We start from the raw sequence: 20,590 nt of genomic DNA on the forward strand, positions 1-20,590 counted from the left end.
TGCATGCTAATTCTAAGTTTGTCTTATCCAGTCTTATACAGTCCAGGATCCCCTGCGCAGGGAATGGCGCCACCTAAAGTGGGCACATCTCTCCCCGTAATCAATGGGATCAAGACAATCTCCCTCAGACATGCTCATGTCTAGACTCAATCTAGACAGTCCCTCATTGGGACTCCCTTCCCAGGGGAGTCTAGACTCTATCAAATTGACCATCATAAAATACCAATGGGTACTTATAGGGAAAGAGAAAGTGGTGAGAAGATGGAGTATCAGTAAAGCCACAAAGCTTCACATGGTAGGTGCCTCTGTGGCATCAGTGAGAAGAGAAGGTTCAGGCCACAGTCCTGTTGCACATCTCTGTAGGTAGCTTTTAATACGTGAGTGCACGAGCCTGCAGGTCAGTGAAGAGGTCAGTGTGCAAGTTCTGTGTGTACTCATCCATATTCATCTCGACCTCCACCCCACCCCAAGGGTCCTACCAAAAAGTTGTCTATGGGGATCACACCATCAACAAAGGCAGGAGAGCAGGGCTTTGCATTACATCCAGCACCTATGGGAGCAGCGCTGCAGATGACAGCTAGACATTTCACTGAGCAGAGAGAGCTCAGCCAGGGTCCCTGTGCTCCGCCTCCCATGCAGTCTGCTTTACTCAGTGAAACAAAGGCCATCGAGGTTCTCTGTCTCCTTCATAACGAACGGGTGCTCGCAAGAAATTCCCACCAGGGGGTTCAGGAAAAGTGTGGCTTCAGAGCTGGGATTTGAAGGATAGAAAAACCTCCAAAGAAGTAATTGTGGGGGACACGTCAGAAGGAGAGGGCAGTGTGAGCAAGGTTTGGGCAGAGATGAGCAGAAAGTGACCAGAAATGGGAAATCTTCTGCACTAGCTAAAAGCTGAGCTTCATGGTAAAGTTAGAAAGTAGAAAACGGTACCAAAGGATCTGAAGGGACTGTGTCTGAGCAAGGAGATGACTGGGACTGATCCACAGGCAGCAATGTGAGGTGGAACAGCAGCAGACAAAGTCCACGGTCAAGGAGCGAAGGAAACTATTCCAGTGGTCCAGGTAAAAGGTGGCCATGACTTGGATTAGGAAAGTGGTCAGGGACACAGGAAGAAATCACCTGGTAACAGTCAGTAGCCAATGACCTGGTTTAATTTTATTATTTATTTGAAGTAGGGTCTCTCTACCTAGCCCAGGCTGTTCTGGAACTCATTATGTAGACCTCACCAAGTTGGCCTTGAACTCAGAGAGATCCTCCTGCCTCTGTTCTACCTCCCAAAGTGCTAGGATTAAAAAAGCATGCACCACCACACCTAGCTTAAATGCTAAGTTTAAATTAATTTGTTTGTTTGTTTGTTTGTTTGTTTGTTTGTTTGAGGTAGGGTCTCTCTCCATAGAACTGGATGTTCTGGTACTCACTATGTAGATCAAGATGGCCTCAAACTCATAGATATCCTCCTGCCTCTGCCTCCCAAGTGCTAGGATCAAAGTTGTGTACCACCTTACCCAGCTCAAAATGCCACGGTTTCTTTTTTTTTTTTTTAAACTCATTTATTATAAGTGTATTGTTTTGCCTTCAGTGTGTGTGTGTGTGTGTGTGTGTGTGTGTGTGTGTGTACCACATGCATGAGTTAGACAGTTGTGAGCTGCCATGTGTGTACTGAGAATCATACCCAGGTTCTCTTGGAAAAGCAACCAAGGCTCTTAACCTCACAGCTGTCTCTCCAACCCCCTGTGGTCTGCTTTTAAAGGAAGATTGTGTGGAGAATAGTAAAGGCAACAGAGGATGGGAGAGGGAAAGTGAGGGCACATGGCTCAGGCAAGCACGGGAAGTGACCAGCCAGCTGTTGAAAGAACAACAGTAAAGCTTTGGAGAGAGCTGTCAAAACAGAGGATTTAACCTTGACAGACGGGAGATTAGAGACTGAAGTGGAAGTGACAGAAACAGCTGGGTCACCTTAGGGACAGGATCATCAAAGGCCCCTGGAGGCTGCCTTTCAGAGAGAGGAAGAGAAAGGGGCTCTTGTAGGGTACGAGATCATGCAGTCCATGCAGGCGTAGCTGACGACTCTCAGAAGAGGATGCTGACCTTAGTGATCTGGGTCTGTCGTGAGGAGACATTTCTAGGGTAAGCAGATGTCCGAGGTATGGAAATGGAGATGAGAACTTACTTTCTGAGAGACGTGTGGGAGGAGGGATATTATAAAGACCTGGGTGGGGGACAAGGTGGGGGTGCTTCAGGGAATTGCTTGGTTTATTTTACAGTAACCTACACATGCTTGAGCCTGATCGGAGTGTAAGGGTTGGGTGTAGAGAAAGGAGAAAGTCAGAAGGGAGGACAGTAGTAACAGCAGGTCTTCAAGACCAGTGGAAAGGAGGGAAGCTATTAAAGCAGGCAGAATTAACTGCATGGGAGAAAGGCTCGTACTGGGGAGTGATATAAAGAATGGTGGAATGAAGACCCTGAGCTGGGGCAGGATGGCTAACCCAGGAAGGGAAGTCTTGTTAGCCCTGTCCAGTCCAGCCCTCCATGTGTTCTGCCTTTGTGGGGGTGGGGGAAGGTCTCCGAATACTTCCCCTCCCCCTCCACCACTGTATCCACAGTTCAGATACACTTTTCTTTCGTAAGATGAGATCTGGCATTTCAAGCCTACAGCCGTTCTCCCACGGCTTCTCATCAGTTCTCAAAGACCCCGTTCTTGGGACTTAAGTCTCAAGTCTAGGGCAAGGACTCGCAGATAGAAAGGCAGAGCGCTCCAAAGAAGTCTCTAAATTGAGATTTTTTTTTTGTCATAACATCTGAAAAATCTGCAGCTTGCACTAGATATTCTAGAATGTTCCTCAAGGGAGAATGTTTGAAATTGGAAGGTACCAGTGAGCCTACTTAGAAGGTAGGTGTGGAAAACCCACGAATGAGGAGACCACATGGTTGCGAGCATGTGTGCATGTGTGGGGGTTCATGCCCACACCTACCACATGGGTGTGTCTTGTGATCACTTTACTATGGGTTTTATACCTCAACCCCCTCACCTGCCCTAAAGGCCCTGCCTAGAACAGTATTACTAAGTTTCCACTCATCATATTCATGGTGGGCTCCAAACTCCATAGCAACTTTTGAAGGGACAAACCATCTTCAAACCCTAACCATCGCTAAGAAAAACTTGCACAAGAAACAAAGGGAAATTATCCAGAATGCTTAATTAACATCAGAGCACCTGCTGTTTTTGTAGAGGACCCAGGTTCGGTTCCCAGCACACACACATCACACCACACACACACACACACACACACACACACACACACACACACACACACACACACACCCTAGTTTTAGGGCACCCAATCCCTCTCAATTCCAAGGACACCTGCACACACACAAACCCATGTAGGCATGCACATATACACACAATGAATAAATCTTTATAAGTCATCTTAGGTTTGATAAGATTATAGGAGGTTTTTGTCCTTTATATTTTCCAACATAAGCATGTGTTGCTTTTATCCTTCTACTTTTTAAAAAAATGATTTATTTATATTTATGTGGGGTTTTTTTTTTGCCTCAATGTATGAGGGCATGAGATCCCCAGGAACAGGAGTTATAGACAACTATGAGCTGCCACGTGGGTGCTGGGAATTGAACCCTGGATCCCTTGAAGAGCAGCCAGTGTTTTAACTTCGGAGCTGGACTGGACTGGAGAGTCCTTGCTATTTGCTTTTGAGACAGGGTCTCGTAGCCCAGCTGGCCTCAAACTCACTATGTAGTTTAGGATAACCTTGAACCCCTAATCCTCCTGCCTCTCCCTCCTAATTGCTGAGATGACAAGAAAACATCTTCTATAGCGCACTGACATCACATCTGGACGGGCAGGGCAGTTATAAATCATGAATCTACAGATTCCTACCCATATCTCTTGATCAGTGTGTCCTATCTTTGCTAGATGTCACCTAGGTGTGTGGTGCATTCTCTTTCAGTAGCTGAGACCAGCTGCTCTCTGGTGTGTCTGGCCCGTGTATATACTCAGTTTCCATAGAGGAAAGTGTCCAACACGCTTGCCCTCACTTACATTTGGTCACTTTCTCCTTTTGGCCAGCCTGGCAGTGTGGTTTTTAGGTATTGCCTCTTAAGTGAAGGAACTGGGAAATACAGAACATTTTCGAAAGGACACATCTGCGTCGTCATCAGTAATGCTGTGTCCATTGCCAGCAGCACAAGCTGGGATGTTTGCAGAAGGATGAGAGGGCTAACTGACTCTTGAGTTCACAGGGCTCTGGGTTCCCTCCTGTGCCTATGGTGTAACCTCTCTCTGATGCACCCCTATTCTCTGACATGCTCTCCAGGTGCTCTTGAGGCATTGGGAAGAAGGACGATATCTTCCCCAAGATTAAAACTTGGGAATAATGTGGTCCTCTTCCCACTGTTTCGTCTGCCTCCCCCCACACAAGCAGCGGTCTCCCTGGTACCTGAGGAATGCTCTTGTTTACGTCTCTTGCAGGGACCGGGACCTGATCAACAAGTGCGGGGAAGATGCTCGAATTTACATCATGTTCCAGTATCACCTCATCATCTTTGTGCTCATCCTCTGCATCCCCTCCCTGGGCATCATTTTGCCTGTTAACTACATTGGAAGTGCTCTGGGTAGGCAGGACTCAGCAGGCTGTTGGCACTGAGCCACTTGCAACTTAGTAGAATAGATAAAGCTTGGGCCCCCCAAGCCTAGAACTAATCTGGCTATTAGTTCTTTCTCTGGAAGGCAGTTGTCATGCATCCTTAGGCAAACCATACTTCTGTTCTCCCATGTGCAGACTGGAGCCTTGCTTGATCCAAGGCCTGGGGGAGCAGAAGCTCACACAATTCAGCCTACAACTGTCTGCAAATGCCCCTGTGCCTTTGGAGGATGAGTGGCTCACTGGAGAAGTTTCTGACCCCCTGCTTCTCCCCACATGCACCCTGGTGGGAACAGCCCTGTATGTGTAGAATTTGTCCGGTAGGACTTCTGCCCACCCACGTTGTAACAGGGCGGCATTGTAAGCGAGGGATTGGCTCCTAAGTTTGGAAGACCCTGCCTGGTTCCACAGCATTCCCCGAATATACTTCCCACAAAAATGCTTCTTCCACACTAACCAAGTATTTTACCTTTGGAATCTGTTCCTTCCACTATTTTAGACACGGAGAGAGAGGTATGCCAAGTACCTGATACTTTGTGGGAGCTCAGGGAACAGCAGCGGTGTCTTCCTCAGAACTGTGGGAGGGACAGAGCTGTGGGAAAGCTAGTGCCAGTGGTTCCTTCAATGTCCAGATGGAAGCCAATTTTACCTCATTCCTCAGGTTTTCCCTGTTTCTCCTCAGCCAGAGGTAGAATGAATTCATGGTAGCATTTTGAGTATGCCCCGGATTGCAGCACTGAGGGGAGTGTTCCTGACATGACCGCTTATCATTCCAAGCACTAGCATGTGTCAGTGACAGTGTGATATAGAAATCCTAGATAGTCTATGAAGTTTACGGATTAATACATGTGGCCAAAATGACCTACTTTGTTCGAATGCGACAGAGTCCCATTTTCTGGAGTTTAGGCCTCTTGTTGGGACTGTGGCTAGCATTGTCAATGCCATCGGTCTGATGGTGGCAACACAGCCAGCTGGTTCCCTCAAAGCTAATTTGCTGGGTGTCTGTTACATGCCAGCCGTGCTGTGGGGATTCCCTGCAGACACTTGGTCCCACAGAGGAGAGCCCAAGTCAGCATCCCCAGGGAGGACAGTGTTTTTGCTGGAAGTTGGGGACAAGTTTGGGGACCAGAAGGAAAAGCAGATGTAGGCGAGTATCTCTACGTCCTTGGCATTTGTTCAGGAACCTTGAATTCTGTCCCCCATCATAACCGCCAGCAGCGTAGAAGCCAGGATCAAGGTTGGCCCTTTCTTCTCTCTTTCAGACTGGAGTAGTCACTTTGGTCGGACCACCATTGTCAATGTCTCTACAGAGTAGGTACCTGATTTTCACTCCCATTCTATGGGCTGGGTGTTAGTGGGGGTGGGGAGTCGGGGGGGGGGTAGAAGGACCAAGTGTGGCACCCAGCATGAGTAGCTCTGAACTGAATGAGGCAAGCCTGGCTTCTGTGGAATCCAGGGCCTGAGTGGGATGCCAGAAGTTGCATTCTCCTGGTGAGGCAGGGCTTGTAATGCCTTAGTTTCCCCAGTTGTCATGAGTGGAACTAACTGCCCACATTGGCCATTCCTGAGGACTGTAGAAATGGTCCTATTTGCATAGTATCCTAGTTGGGGTCTCTATTGCTGGGATGGGAGACCACAACCAAAAAAGCAAGTTGGAGAAGAAAGGGTATATTTGGCTTATACTCCCATGCTTTAGACTAAGAAGGGAGGAAGTCAGGACAGGAACTCAAACAGGCAAGGAATCTGGAGGTAGGAGCTGATGCAGAGGTCATGGAGGGATGCTGCTTACTGGCTTGCTGCCCATCATGGCTTGCTCAGGGTCACCAGCCTAGGGATGGCACCACCCACAATGGGCTGCTCTCCCACCCCCACCCCACCCAGTCAATCATTAAGAAAATGCCTTACAGCTGAGTCTTACAGAGGCATTTCCTCCATTGAGGCTCCCTCCTTTCAGATGACTCTAGCTTGTGTCAAGTTGACATAAAATAAGCCACGCTTAGTGAATCTGCTCCTGGGAAGACCCCATATCAGGACAAGAGTGGAATATGTTCAAGATGCAGTATCCTTGACAACCCCAGGTTCAAGTCATCCCTCACCACCCACCAGTCTGCACTTGTGGTGTCCACAGCAGGCAGAAGAATCAGAGGATAGGTTTAGGCTTCACCCTTGCCATCTACTGCTTCTGCATCTAGGGAAAGTTTCACCCCAGATTCGATCCTTAAGCATGGGCAATACCATTCTCAATCCAGGGCCCCGCCCACCTGATTGATAGCTATTCCAATCTAAATGGAGCCAGATGTGGCCCTGCCTGTCTATGCTAAGGTTCACAAAGCAGCTTGGTCAACTTCCTGAGCAGACTTCAGAAGCAGTTCCCTAAGTGGGATCCATCCCCACCCCATCCTCACCTGCCTCCCATCTCTACCCCACCTCAGAACAGACCAGCCTTGCTAGAGCGCTCTGATCAGCAGAAGGTAGCTGTGGAAGCCTCTTCCCTCCTCAACCAGCAACTCTACCCACCTCAGTGTTACCAGTAGGACCAGAGCTACAAGTATCCCCTGAGCCAGTCATTCTCAAGTGTCTCATGTCCCTCCCCAAGAACTGGAATCCTATAGTGCAGCCTTCAGCGTGCACGATTCCACACTGCACAGTTGTGAAATACTCTTTGAAGAATCTGTCCTTGTCCCCAGTACAGAATTTGAGTGGTTAGGAATCTACTTAGGTAAGCAGAGGCCTGTGGCCCGTCAGGTACTGAGACAGAAGGAGTATACCTGGCTTGTTCTCCTCAAGTCTTGCCACTCAAGCTTCCAAATAATCCTGCTCAGATACCTTGAGACAGCATCCTGTGAGCTGCCTGCAGGGGTAGAAGCAGAGCCCAGTGGTCGCTATCCCTCTACTCTGAGGTAGTTAGATGGCCTGGCCCTTGTCTCTCTGCATGTGACCCAGCACCTCCTCACTCAGTTTATTGAGCATCCGTGGGTGAGAGGCAGCTATCCATGTTCATGGGCTATGGCTCTACTCTGTGCCCTGAGGGAGGTCAACCACTGTTCTGGCTCTCCTTTCCCTACAGATAAAATGGGGAGTGGTGGGGGATGGTCAAGGAACCATCCTGAGGGTCTGGTGAGAAGATGCAAAAAAAAAAAAAAAAAAAAAAAAAAGAGCTTAGTCCCCAGCTGGAGCTGGTCCATTGGAAGTGGTGGAGTGGTCCTGTTGTGATAGAGTGAGTCTAGAGACACCGTCGCGGTGGGAGGGGTGGCTGGGAATCCTGGTGACATCCTGGGGGTAGAGCTCCAGAGGCCTGCAGCGCATGAGTCTCGCGCTCCATTCTCTCCGCAGGAGCCAGTTCCTGTGGCTGCACAGCATCTTTGCCTTCATGTACTTCCTCACCAACTTCGCCTTCATGGGTCATCACTGCTTGGGATTTGTGCCAAAGAAGAACCTCCATGTGAGTGCGCGAAGGATGCTCTCCCCAGCTTCACAAAAGTACCACCTTGGCTCATCCTGCATGTAGGGGGTGGGTGTCTGCCTCCAGCATGAGCAAGCCCCTGTTTGCCCCGCCCTTGGGTGCTCTCCGCTTTACTTCCCCTGCCCTAGCATCCCACTCGCTCAGCCATGAAAGCCCCTCACGCTGGCTGGTAAGTAGCTGCTCATACCTCCATTGCCTCTGCTGCCCTAAGAACTCTGACCTAGGAGCTGTGTTAGAGTGTGTGCCTTAAAGTTTTCCCAGCCTAGGGGTGTGAGCAACTGGGGATATTTTCTACCCTTTTTATTATTCTCTCCTTTTTATTATTTCTTTGTTTTTAAGAGAGAGAGAGAGAGAGAGAGAGAGAGAGAGAGAGAGAGAGAGAGAGAGAGAGAACGCACGCCATGTATGCTCAGATGTATATAGAAGTGTATGTATACTTGCCCACATGGAGTACAAAACAGAACTATAAGGTGTCCTGGTTTCTCCATCTCCACCTTACTCCCTTGAGACAAAGTCTCTTATTGACCCAGGAGCCGAGCTGGCTGCCTGCAAGCCCCCTGTCTCTGACTCCCATTGCACTGAGGTTGCAGGCGGACTTGGCTACAACTGCCTTTTTCACAGGTCCTAGGGAGTTGAACTCATGTCTTCATTCTTGAGCAGCAAGTGTTCTTAACCCAGCGAGCCCTTCTTCCCACAGCCCAAGTCTTCATCTCTTGACCTACTCATATCCTCAAGGCCAGAGAAGGAATCTTAGTGTTGAGGTGGACCATAGCCTGTGGTATGCAGAGCTCAATGCTGAGGGTCCACGAGTGGGCAGCTTTGTTGAGTTATCTGTGATCTGTGGGGAAAGAGCACCTCTGGGAATAACCATCCATGACTTCATTGTTCAGTGGCCTGCCGTGGTTCAGTAGAGCAGCAGGATCTACTCCCTGGAGCCTACTCTATCCAAGACAGATTCACTTTAACCTACCTCAGAGTGTAGATCCACACACCCTGAAGCCACCCTAAGCACAGAGACTGGGACACCCATATGCTTCAGCTTTCATTGTGACCAGATGCTGATCGGATGTTACTCATCTCCTGTAGTGGTTTATTATACGGTCGTCTTGAAATTGGTGGGTCAGAAAACCATTATCCACCCACAGAGTCATACGGGAAGTTTAGGCAAGACACCCCAGCTTCTCCCTAATCTTACTGTGTTAACCCACTTTCCGTCACGGTAACAACAGTCCTAGGGGAATCAACCTAAATGGAGGCAAGGGGTTTTTGTTTTTGTCTCACGGTTTTGGTTTTATTACATATTCAGTCAGCTCCATTGCTGTGGGGCCTGTTGTTAAAACAGTTCATAATGACAGGGACAGGTGTCTCGAGAAGGTTGCTCACCACAAGGTGACTGACAGATGAATGAATACAGATGAGGAGGAAGGTTGGCAGGCCACAGTACCCTGTGAGGGCACACTGCCAGCTATCTACAATCATTCACTAAGCCTCCTCTCAAAGTCTCTTGTTCCCCATGGCACTGGGGCCTTTAGGAAATACCCCAGATTGAGACCATTACGCTTGCTTCCAGCTCCAGGCTCCTAGAATACTAGGGGTTTCTTTTACACCAGAAAGAAGGAGACTAGAAGTCACTGTGGGGCTGTACCAGCTACAAGTGGAGATGACCTTTTCTAGAAGGAGAGATGTGGTTCTTCGCTGTTGGCTCCGGCCCTCCCCTCCTGACCTCAGATGTCTGGCCGGAGCCCCTCACTGGAGTACAGAGAATAACCAAGACCTGGGCGTGCTAATCTCTCGGCTCCAGGAAGCTGGCAGGTGGCTCACTTAGCAGGGAGGCTTTAGATAGCAACAGCCTTGTATGAGCAGAAGGCCTGCTCTCCGGGGCATCTGGGCCACTAAGAACCCACATGTCTAGCATTTCTGTGGAAGCACAGCCTTATCTCTCCCAACTCCAGTTCACGAGGACGCTGATGATCACCTACGTTCCCACTGAAATCCAGGATCCCGAGACCATCAGCAAGCACTTCCAGTAAGTGGGAGCGTGGGCTGTGTCTGGCATCGTCTCCTCCCTGAATCCCCTTCTGGCTTCTCACATGAATGAGTTGGCACAGGATGTGGGGGCTAGAGACATTCCTGGTGGTGGCCTCTCTGGAGTCAGCTCAGAATCAGCTTTTCAGAATGGAGGGGACCCCCACCCCCCGAGACTGTGGCCGAGTTCTAAAGGCCCTTATATGACACGGGTGAGAAACAAGAGAGGCCATTTAACTTTTTCTCGTGGCTTCAGCTACTCAGCTCAAGGAGACCCTACTTCCCAACTGTCTCAGGTACAGTGTCTCCAGACCTCTTTGGTATCCCCACGTCTCTTAAAAGTAGTTTCTTCCTAGGCCCACAATGTTTGGAGCATACCCATACCCTGTTCTGAATCATCTGTAAAAGAAGTTATGAGTCTCAGATGACCAGGGTTTAAACCCCAAGGATAGCTCAGTTTTAGGGACAAGGATGGATGCTATTCTGAGAGGCAAAAATCCCAGACAGTGGAGCCTCCCATTCCTGTGGACTGTCATACCAAGTAGGGAGTGAGGTTGCTCAACCTAGCCCTACAGGCTGGTTCAGCATCCTTGTTTGTGACTGCAGTGAGGCCTATCCTGGGTGTGTGGTGACCAGAGTCCATTTCTGCTATGATGTCAGGAACCTGATTGACTTGGATGATCAAAGGTGAGCCCAAAGAGAGACCTGCTAGCGCTCGGGGTGGGGGTGCAAGGAAAGGATGGTGCTTTCTGTTTGTCATGACTAGAATATTTCCCTTCTGTTGCCCACCACTGACAGACGCCATGCCATGAGGGGCAGGCTCTACTACACAGCCAAGGCTAAGAAGACTGGGAAGGTGATGATCAAGGTTCATCCCTGTTCCCACCTGTGCTTCTGCAAGTGTTGGACCTGCTTTAAGGAGGTAACTGACAAGGGTGTTGGGAACACCAGAGAAAGGGTAGGGAGCTATGCTCCAGGATGGTCCCTTGCCTGAGTTCAAATCTCCAGGGCCCATTCAGGTCTAGCCTGGTCGTCTAGACCTGGCACCCCATTCCCTCTCACCCATACATACCCTTTATCTTTGCAGATGTAAAGAAGAGCTAAAACCTTTTTTTGGGTCCCCCTCCAAGGCAACCATGGAGGCATGCTCTTTCTTGTCTGCTTTCTGGTTCTAGAAGGAAACCAGAGGGGACATGGTAGGCTGCATGAAGCAGCCAAGCCTCAGACTTCCAAAACCATTAGGGCAGAAAGACTTGAGGGAACGGAATCCGCCTTGTCCCCTGACCACTGTGGCTAGAAGGGTCTTGGACACTTGGATTCCTGTTTCAGCCAGACTAAACCTTCAGCACAAATGGACATTCTTTTGTCTTTCTGAGGTTCACTTGGGTCTGAAGCATCCACTAACCACATTGTGCCTCAGTGTCCCCAGATCCACGGGAAAGGGGTGAATTGCAGACTTGGCGTGTAGCTGTTGTGGGGGTGAAGAGCTGCTGCATGAGAGAGTCCTGGGGCCCGGCCAGGCCTCCTTGGCCCTGGCCTCTCCTGCTCTGAAGGCCTCCTCTTGTCCCAGGTAGATGCGGAGCAGTACTACAGTGAGTTGGAAGAGCAGCTGACAGATGAGTTCAATGCTGAGCTCAATCGTGTCCAGCTGAAGAGGCTCGACCTGATCTTTGTCACCTTCCAGGATGCCAGGACAGTGAAAAGGTGGGTGCTGAATGACCAGAGTTCAAACTCAGAGTGTAGCTCAGCCTATGGGGGAAGGGTAGATGCCACTTTCTTACCCTCATCTAGCTTAAGGGAAAAGGGGGATCAAGCCTCCCTCCAGCTGCTGTGTTCTATCCTGGCAGCTCTCTCCTCCTTTCTGGGAGCTTCCACATTGCTGTTCCCAACATAGCTGTACCATATCTCCAGCTGGTGGGCCTCGATTGCTCTCTGGGAACTATCCTCACTTCATATGTCCTTACTTTAGTACAGGGGAATCAGCAAAGCCTATGATCTTTTGCCAAGAATGAGAGCCATTTCCCCTCATTCCATACACACAGCCCCCCTCCTACTACAAGTGAGAAAGCCAAGAGTGAGAAGGCCATTTTGACTTTTCTTCCCTTCTGTTGTAGGCTTCCCCATAAAACCTCCCATTTCTTCTGCCCTGGCCTTTAACAATCTCATTTCAACAAGAAATCGATTCCGATCAACTTAGAATATTCTAGAAGGATTTTTAGTACCAAAATAAAAATTATGGGAACTCCAGAAATGGTCTTTAAAGGACTGTGGGGACCTCCTCTCCCCAGTGGGAAGCTTATAATGCATGGGTATTATGTGGAGTGTCCCTTTTCCATCCAACCCTACAAAAGAATCTATAACCTAGATTTTAGTCATAAACAATGCTACACAATTTTCCAAGTCACTCAAACCTTCAAACTTCTTTTTAAAAAAGATTTTGTTTTATATTATTTTATGTGTACTGGTGTTTTGCTTGCATGTATGTCTTGTGTACCATCTGCATGTCTGGTACTCAAAGAGGCCAGCAGAGAGAATCAGATCTGGGACTGGAATTACAGAGGGTTGTGAGTAGCTTTGTGGTTGCTGGGAATTGAATTGTAGTCCTCTGAAGGAGCAGCAAGTGTTCCTAATTACTGAGCCATCTTTCCAGCCCCTCAAACAACAACTCCTCTTCCCTTCCCTTCCCTTCCCTTCCCTTCCCTTCCCTTCCCTTCCCTTCCCTTCCCTTCCCTTCCCTTCCCTTCTCTCCCCTCCCCTCCCCTCCCCTCCCTTCCCTTCCCTTCCCTTCCCTTCCCTTCCCTTCCCTTCCCTTCCCTTCCCTTCCCTTCCCTTCCCTTCCCTTCCCTTCCCTTCCCTTCTCTCCCCTCCCCTCCCCTCCCCTCCCTTCCCCTCCCCTCTCCTCTTCTTTTTGATACCAAGTTTCTCTGTGTAGTTCTGGCTGTCCTGGAATGTCCTTTGTAGACCTGTCTGGCTTGAACTCAGGAATCTGCCTGTCTCTGCCTCCCCAGTGCTGAGATAAAAGGCAAGACCATCCCACCCATCACATTTCTTGTATGTCCAGTTTGGTTACTGGTATCTGCTTTGTTCACTCCCCAGTGGAGTTGTCAAAGAACATATAGAGTCTGTTGTTGCTGTTGCTGCTGCTGCTGCTGCTACTGCTGTTATCAGTGTATGTCCTATAAAGCAATACCCTTATACAAGGCCAGATTGTTTATTTCTTAAAACATCACCAGTTGGCAAAGACATGAGCCTTCATTTCAGCAGAATGTGTCAGTAGACATCAGCATGTACCCCTGTCCACTTGCATCTCAAGACTATTTCTAGATTGCATTCAACTTAGGAATCTCCTCACCAGGAAGATCCAAGTTCACAGGGAGAACTCCAGAACCTGGAGTTACAATGCTAACATGAGTTAAACCTAGCCCTTTCTATAACTCCAAAGGACGAGCGAGCTCTTATTGCTGCCACTAAAAGAGGACAAGAGCTCAGGACCCTGTGGCCTGCTCCTCTTCCTGGATAGTGTAGACACTTCCAATTCCTCCCTCCCAGATACTCTGCTTTAGGAACTATCCATTTCTGTGGTCCTGGGGGACTTAACAAAGGCTTTGAGAAGCCTCAAGAAGAGGAGTATCTCCAAGGGTGGGACTGTCGCAGTGGTCCTGGGATTCTGAAGCTTTCCTCCTACTCCTGACCTATGTCTTCTCTTTGATCCACCTCTACAGAATCCATAATGATTACAAGTACATCAATTGTGGTAGACACCCCATGCAGTCTTCAGTAACGACCATTGTCAAAAACAACCACTGGAGGGTTGCTCGTGCCCCTCACCCCAAAGACATCATCTGGTAAGCTTCCTCTGTGTCCCCATCTCTGAGATTGAAGAAGGTCACAGGAAAGAGCCCCCCCTCTACTGCCCAACAGAAGGTTCATGGGGACTAGACTCAGAACTGTCTACACCCAGCTCCTGCTGGGCTCTGCTATGTGCTTTCTTGAGCATCAGAGTACCTGCCCACCCCATGCCTACCTTCTCCATAGGCATGGAAAGGACCAACCTTGGGGGAAGTTTTCACTGTAGTGACTCCCTAGCCTCTGAGACATAGTCTGAGCTTTTACAGATGGTGTCAAGGAGAAAGCTCAGTGAGCACTGCATATAGACCCAGGCCCACAGCTGGCATGCAGGGAAAAGTATTGGTCTCTCTGTGGACCGAGACTTGGCCTAAGTGTGCCCCTCTTCTCCTTCCCTTTCCAGGAAACACCTGTCCATCCGCCGCTTCAGTTGGTGGGCTCGATTTATCGCCATCAACACCTCCCTGTTCTTCCTCTTCTTCTTTCTCACCACGCCTGCCATCATCATCAACACCATCGACATGTACAATGTCACCCGCCCCATTGAGAAATTGCAGGTGCCTCTTCTGCTCAGGATGGGCGTTGGGGGCTCCTAGGACAGGACTCCTGGATCTAGAACATTTACAACAGCAGTGTGGTAGAGGTTGAGTGGCGTCATAGATGGGATAGTGTGTCCTGGGTTCTGAATAGGATGATTGTGGCTCATTGCCCATCTCAGGGACAGGCTAGAGAGGAGAGTGTGTAGGTGAGTTCTGCAGAGAGACTGAGGATGGGGTGTCCAGACAGCTTAGAAGGTACTTTTAGATCCTTTCACTCTAATGGGGTTTGGAGGACACAGTAGGCAGGAACCGTTCTGTTCTCACCAGGCTTCTTCTGTTCTTGGTAAGTGCAGAGGGTACAGAAGAATAGGATGAGCTCTAACACAGACACGGAAAGAAAGAGGGACCCTTCAGTGTTATGTCTGCCTTTTAACCATCCTGACACCTGTAGCCTGGGCCCTGTAGAAGCGCTTCCTCAGTTTAGAGGACGCCTTCCATTTAGAAGGCAGCTTCAGAGAAACATTGGCCCAGTCCTTCAAGTCCTATGCCCTTTATGCTGTTCTATGCTCCGCCCATAGCATCCCTCCTCTATTCATGTGAAACACACACATAGACATCCATAGACACATGGACATGTACATACACACACAGACGAGACATCCATTCAGAGACAAACATATGCACACAAACACACAGAGACACATGTACACACACACATACAAATACACAGACAGCCATAGATACCTAGATGCAAATACACACATGTACACACACACACACACACGCTCACTCTAATGGCCATACCACTTTTACTTCCTGTCTCCAACCTATAAGAGGCCCAGGCCATATGCATGCTAGTTACCTCACTGCTCTCTTTGGCATCACAACTTTCTGTGCTTCCTAGGCTGCCCCCATACCTACACATTAGAGTGCAGGAGCTGTTGCCCCTGACTCATGAAATAGGAGTCACGATAGCTGGCTCTGGCCATAGTAAAGCCACTAAAGAAACCTTGGGCTGCCTCTTCCACTACCTGAACATAGATGCCCCTCATGAACTTACACAACCTTGGGGTATGAGCCTCTGCCTCCCTCAGTTAGGTGGACATCTGGCCAGGAAGACACCAAAGAAAGGTCAGACCTACTCTGTAGTCTCAGGGAAAGCAAACGAGTTCTTGACTGGGCTGGGAGAACCAGGGCAGCCTGCATGGGGAAGGGACTTCTTGTGCTGATGACTCCTGCCTTTCCTACTCCCCTTACCCTTCCAGAGCCCCGTCGTGACTCAGTTCTTCCCCTCTGTGCTGCTCTGGGCCTTCACTGTGATAATGCCTCTGCTGGTCTACTTCTCCGCTTTCCTAGAGGCCCACTGGACGAGGTGAGCTGGGGATGTCAGAGGCTCCTCTCCTCCCCCGTGTCTCTCTTCCTAGTTCTTCTCCTTTCCTTTCTGCCTGGCACTCAGGCCTTCTATTTAGCCTAAGGGTTAAAATAATAGAAACCTTTACTTGTCCTCTAGCCAAGGACAAGGCTCACGTAGATGGTTGAAATTCTCCACATTTGAGTATCATTGGTGATGTGTTTTTGATACAAAGATGTCAAATATATAGCTTTTTGTTTCCTTCCTGTGCCCAGGGCAGACATAACTAGTTGATCACACTGTTTGTTCCTGCTGTTCTTATATACAGCACAGCTCACAGTGCTCTGTGAAAGGGGGTTGGACTAAACTCCATAGATCCCTGTTCCTCTGGCTTTCTTTCCTTTCTTCTTGCTTGTTTTTTGTTTTGTTTTGAGATAGGGTCTGATCATCCTGGGTATTCTGGAACTTCCTATGTAGACCAGGCTGACCTTAAACTCACACAGATCCACCCACCTTTGCCTCCCTAGTGCTAGGATTAAAGACATGTGCTACCACACCCACCTCAGACCTTTATTATTCTGTCTCACACAATGATAAATGTTTCTGTTCATTTCCTTGTAGATCGAATCAGAACCTGATCATAATGTACAAATGCTACATCTTCCTGGTGTTTATGGTGGTCATTCTGCCCTCCATGGGGCTGACTAGGTACCTCATTCATTCTCACTTATCCTTCCTGTCTCAGCCAGGCTCAGCCTAGAGTTGAAACCTTCTTTCAGATACCATAGGCCTCCCATGGTTACTGAAAGTCTCCTCAAATGACAGTCCCATGCCTGTCACAGGCATAGCTTGAGCCAAGTATCATGCAAACTGTAAAGTGTCAGCCCTGAACTTCTGCCCCAGTTTGGAAGACAAGATATCCTTGCCAGTGGACTGGCAGCCCAAGGGGGAAGGGTGCAGCCAACATAAATGGGAAGTTGAGGAGAGAGAGGAGAGAGGAGAGAGGAGAGAGGGGAGGGGAGAGAGGGAGGAGAGAGGAGAGAGGGAGGAGAGAGGAGAGAGAGAGAGGAGAGAGGAGAGAGGGGAGAGGAGAGAGGGTAGGGGAGAGAGGAGAGAGGAGAGAGGAGAGAGGGGAGGGGAGAGGAGAGAGAGAGAGGAGAGAGGGGAGAGGAGAGAGGGGAGGGGAGAGAGGAGAGAGAGGGAGGAGAGAGGAGAGAGGGAGGAGAGAGGAGAGAGAGAGGAGAGAGGGAGGAGAGAGGAGAGAGAAAGGAGAGAGGGAGGAGAGGAGAGAGAGAGGAGAGAGGGAGGAGAGAGAGAAAGAGAAAGAGAGGGGGGAGAGAGGAGAGAGGAGAGAGGAGAGAGGGGAGGGGAGAGGAGAGGAGAGAGAGAGAGGAGAGAGGGGAGGGGAGAGAGGAGAGAGAGGGAGGAGAGAGGAGAGAGGGAGGAGAGAGGAGAGAGAGAGGAGAGAGGGAGGAGAGAGGAGAGAGAAAGGAGAGAGGGAGGAGAGGAGAGAGAGAGGAGAGAGGGAGGAGAGAGAGAAAGAGAAAGAGAGGGGGGAGAGAGGAGAGAGAGAGAAAGAGAGAGAGAGAGAGAGAGAGAGAGAGAGAGAGAGAGAGAGAGAGAGAACTCAGAGAGATAATTAGCAAAGATCTGTTGGAAAAAGTGGCCTTGAGCTGTAAGGCCAAGAGTGAGGGGACACAGATGACGTGCATTAAGAAGAAGGGAACAGGGTGACTGACCAGCTAACACCAAGCCAGGGATTCAGGGGATCATTGAGGGACAACAGAAAGTAGCGACAGAAGAATTGAGCTCTTCGCTGGAGCACATGGACACTGTAACTGAAGGTCTGGTTTTTGTTCTTCATTCCAGTCTGGATGTGTTTTTGCGCTGGCTCTTTGACATCTACTATCTCGAACATGCAACCATCAGGTTCCAGTGAGTATTCTTGGGTGTACACAGGGTTTTCTGTGTGTCTGCACTAGTGTGGGTATGTGTACCCTTCCCCATTCCAACCCTGCATCAGTGGACCCAGGGGTAGGCATCCAGTAGGAGCGATTCCCAGAATCCTCTGTTCCTAACCTGTGTTGTGGTCCCCTTTGGCAATCAGTGAAGACCAGGGACCTCTTCTTGAAATCACTGTAGTTTCAAAAGGAGTTACCACAGATTTTACAGGACAGGGGATCCCGACATGTCTTCAGATAGTTTTCCTCACCCGGTAATATTTTGCATGAATGTAGTGTTGTTAAAATACATGAAGCTGACCAAGTTGTCTCCAGTTATCACCCACAAGTGGCGTATGTAAGTGTGTAACATACATGCATCGTGCTGTTATCAGAGGCAAGAGGGATGGCTCAGTGGTTAGGAGTGTATACTGTTTTTCCAAGGACAAGACGGAGTTCACTAGGTGGTTCCAAACTGTAACTCCAGCTCCAGGGGATCCAACAGTCCTTTCTGGCCTCCTTGAACACCGTACTTCCCTATACAAACCCACACATGCGCACACACATCCAACCATCATTTCAAAGTAAAATAAAATAAATACAGTTATCAAAATGCTTTCCAGTGTGTGGCAGTCTTCGTTAACCCATCAATAAGATAATACGTTTTAAATAGAAGCAGTGTAATGTTACACTTTTTGTTTACTTTGCAGACATCCGTGTGAAGACTGACTAAACTACTGGAATAAGAACATTAAAGTGGGGGGAGGCGGGTGGTGACAGGATCTATAAATCTAGCCTGTTGTGCTTTGGTTGTTTTTTTAAATAAGGTTTATAGTATTTGAAAAACCCCAGTTTTCAAAGACACATTGCAAACGACTTCATCTTTCCACAGCTTGCTCTTTGAGGCAAGGACCAGGACCCTCTAAGTTTTCTCTAGTTAACTGACATTGTAGTCCTAGGAAGCTCTTCCCTAAAGTGAATGGGTTCATCTTTGGCTAGGCAACCTGTCTTCAGTACAGTTTACTCAGTAATAAAGCTGAGCTCCTGAGTCAACTTGGACTCCGTGAAGAAAGAACATGAAGAGTGTTGCTTTTAGTCCCAGATCCTACTAGACTTGAGATTCCCCTTCCTCAGCCTCCTATGGGAACCACACCTCCGTCCTGTGCTCACTAGGTAAATGTTCTACCTCTGAGCTAGTTCTGCCTCTTAAGAGCTTTTGAAGAAATTCTGAAATGTGGCCAGAGGCTCATAGTTCTCTCGACAGGGACAATAACACGATGTGCAGGGACAATAACACGATGTGTAGATGGCGATGCTGAGAAATGCCAGACACTCTGAAGTCTCTCTTTAAAATAATTGTGTCTGTGTGTGTCTGTCTGTCTGTGTGTCTGTCTGTCTGTGCGTGTGCGTGTGTGTCTGTGTGTATATGTCTGTGTGTGTGTGCCTGTGTGTGTGTGTCTGTGTCTGTGTGTCTGTGTCTGTGTGTATGTGTGTATGTGTCTGTGTGTGTGTCTGTGTGTGTCTGTGTGTGTGTGTCTGTGTGTGTGTCTGTGTGTGTGTGTATGTGTGTGTGTGTGTGTGTGTCTGTGTGTGTGAAGCTATGTGAAGGCCTGTGGTTTTTTTGCTGATGTTCTTCAAGGAAAGAAATGACAAATTTCAATTAGAGGTTAGTGAAACTAAAGATGTCATCGCGCAGACTGAAGAGATAGCTCAGCTGTTAAGATCATGTATCGTTCTTGCAGAAGACCCAGGTTTGGTTCCTAGCACCTATTCTAGGTGGCTCACAACCTCCTGTCACTCCAGCCCGAGGGGAATCTGATGCCTCTGGCCTCTGTGGGCACCTGCACCCATGGGCGCATCTCCACACACAAACACATATACCCTATGTGTATTTAAAGTAATAAAAAACAAATCCTTAAAACATTTTTTTAAAGATGTCATCATATTTTCTCTTCTAAGACCATATGTCTTCAGAGTTCTGAGTCTATCCGGATGCTAGACATCTAACAGTCCCATTCTAAACCATATTTTATTTAGTTCATCTATATGTCTGCTCAAAAAGGCTGCTTGTTAAATTGGGTTCTTGGTATCTAGGCGTTTATATTCATGTGTGTGCATGAGAACTGCACCTCTAGGTGTCCCTGCACAGAGTAAAGTGCCTACCTCCCTGGGGCATGCAGCCTGCAGGCCACCATCTTAGATGTGATCTATCATTGGTTAAAAATGCCATGATGCAGAGTGGCTATTTATGGATCTTTTTCTCATTAATTTATTTATTCACTTTACATCCAGATTGCAGCCCCCCAGCCCCAGTCTCTCCCTCCATGGCACCTCTCCCTACCACAATTCCCCTTCACCTATGAGAAGGGGGAGATGTCCCCTGGCATCTCAACCCGCCCTGACACCTCAAGTCACTGCAGGACTAGGCACATCCTCTCCCACTGAGGCCAGACAAGGCAGCCCATTTAGGGGAACAGGATCAACAAGCAGGCAACAGTCAGGGTAAGTCCCTGCTCCAGTTGTTGGGGAATCTACATGAGGTCCAAGCTGCACATCTGCTACATATAGCAGGGGGCCTAAGTCCAGCCATTGTATTCTCTTTGGTTGGTGGTTCAGTCTCTGAGAGTCCCAAGGGTCCAGGTTAGTTGACTCTGTTTATCTCTCTATCTCCTCCGGGTTCATCAATCTTTCCCCGAACTCTTCCACAAGAGTTCCCATTTGACCATGGTCTCTGCATCCATTTTGGCCAGCTACCTCTCTGG

At 48.8% G+C, this 20,590-nt stretch overlaps 1 protein-coding gene across 30 annotated transcripts in view; it reads left to right on the forward strand.

The window, feature by feature from the left end:
- Tmem63c (transmembrane protein 63c) overlaps positions 1-20,590 on the forward strand; it is a 71,993-nt gene that overhangs the window by 39,853 nt on the left and 11,550 nt on the right. For 21 of the 30 annotated variants that reach the window (XR_015621936.1, XR_015621939.1, XR_015621935.1 and 18 more), the window contains 12 exon segments: positions 4,493-4,635; positions 5,927-5,975; positions 7,998-8,106; positions 10,080-10,153; positions 10,759-10,839; positions 10,951-11,074; positions 11,723-11,856; positions 13,875-13,997; positions 14,402-14,555; positions 15,803-15,909; positions 16,510-16,596; positions 17,758-17,823. Coding sequence is in view for 22 of the 30 variants with exons in the window: in XM_087553349.1 (XP_087409475.1) it covers positions 4,493-4,635; positions 5,927-5,975; positions 7,998-8,106; positions 10,080-10,153; positions 10,759-10,839; positions 10,951-11,074; positions 11,723-11,856; positions 13,875-13,997; positions 14,402-14,555; positions 15,803-15,909; positions 16,510-16,596; positions 17,758-17,823 (1,251 nt within the window). In the remaining 8 variants the exon portion in view is untranslated. 30 annotated transcript variants of the gene reach the window in all.

Source organism: Rattus norvegicus, chromosome 6, assembly GCF_021556685.1.
Source record: "Rattus norvegicus strain SHRSP/BbbUtx chromosome 6, alternate assembly SHRSP_T2T, whole genome shotgun sequence".
Classification (NCBI taxonomy): domain Eukaryota; kingdom Metazoa; phylum Chordata; class Mammalia; order Rodentia; family Muridae; genus Rattus; species Rattus norvegicus.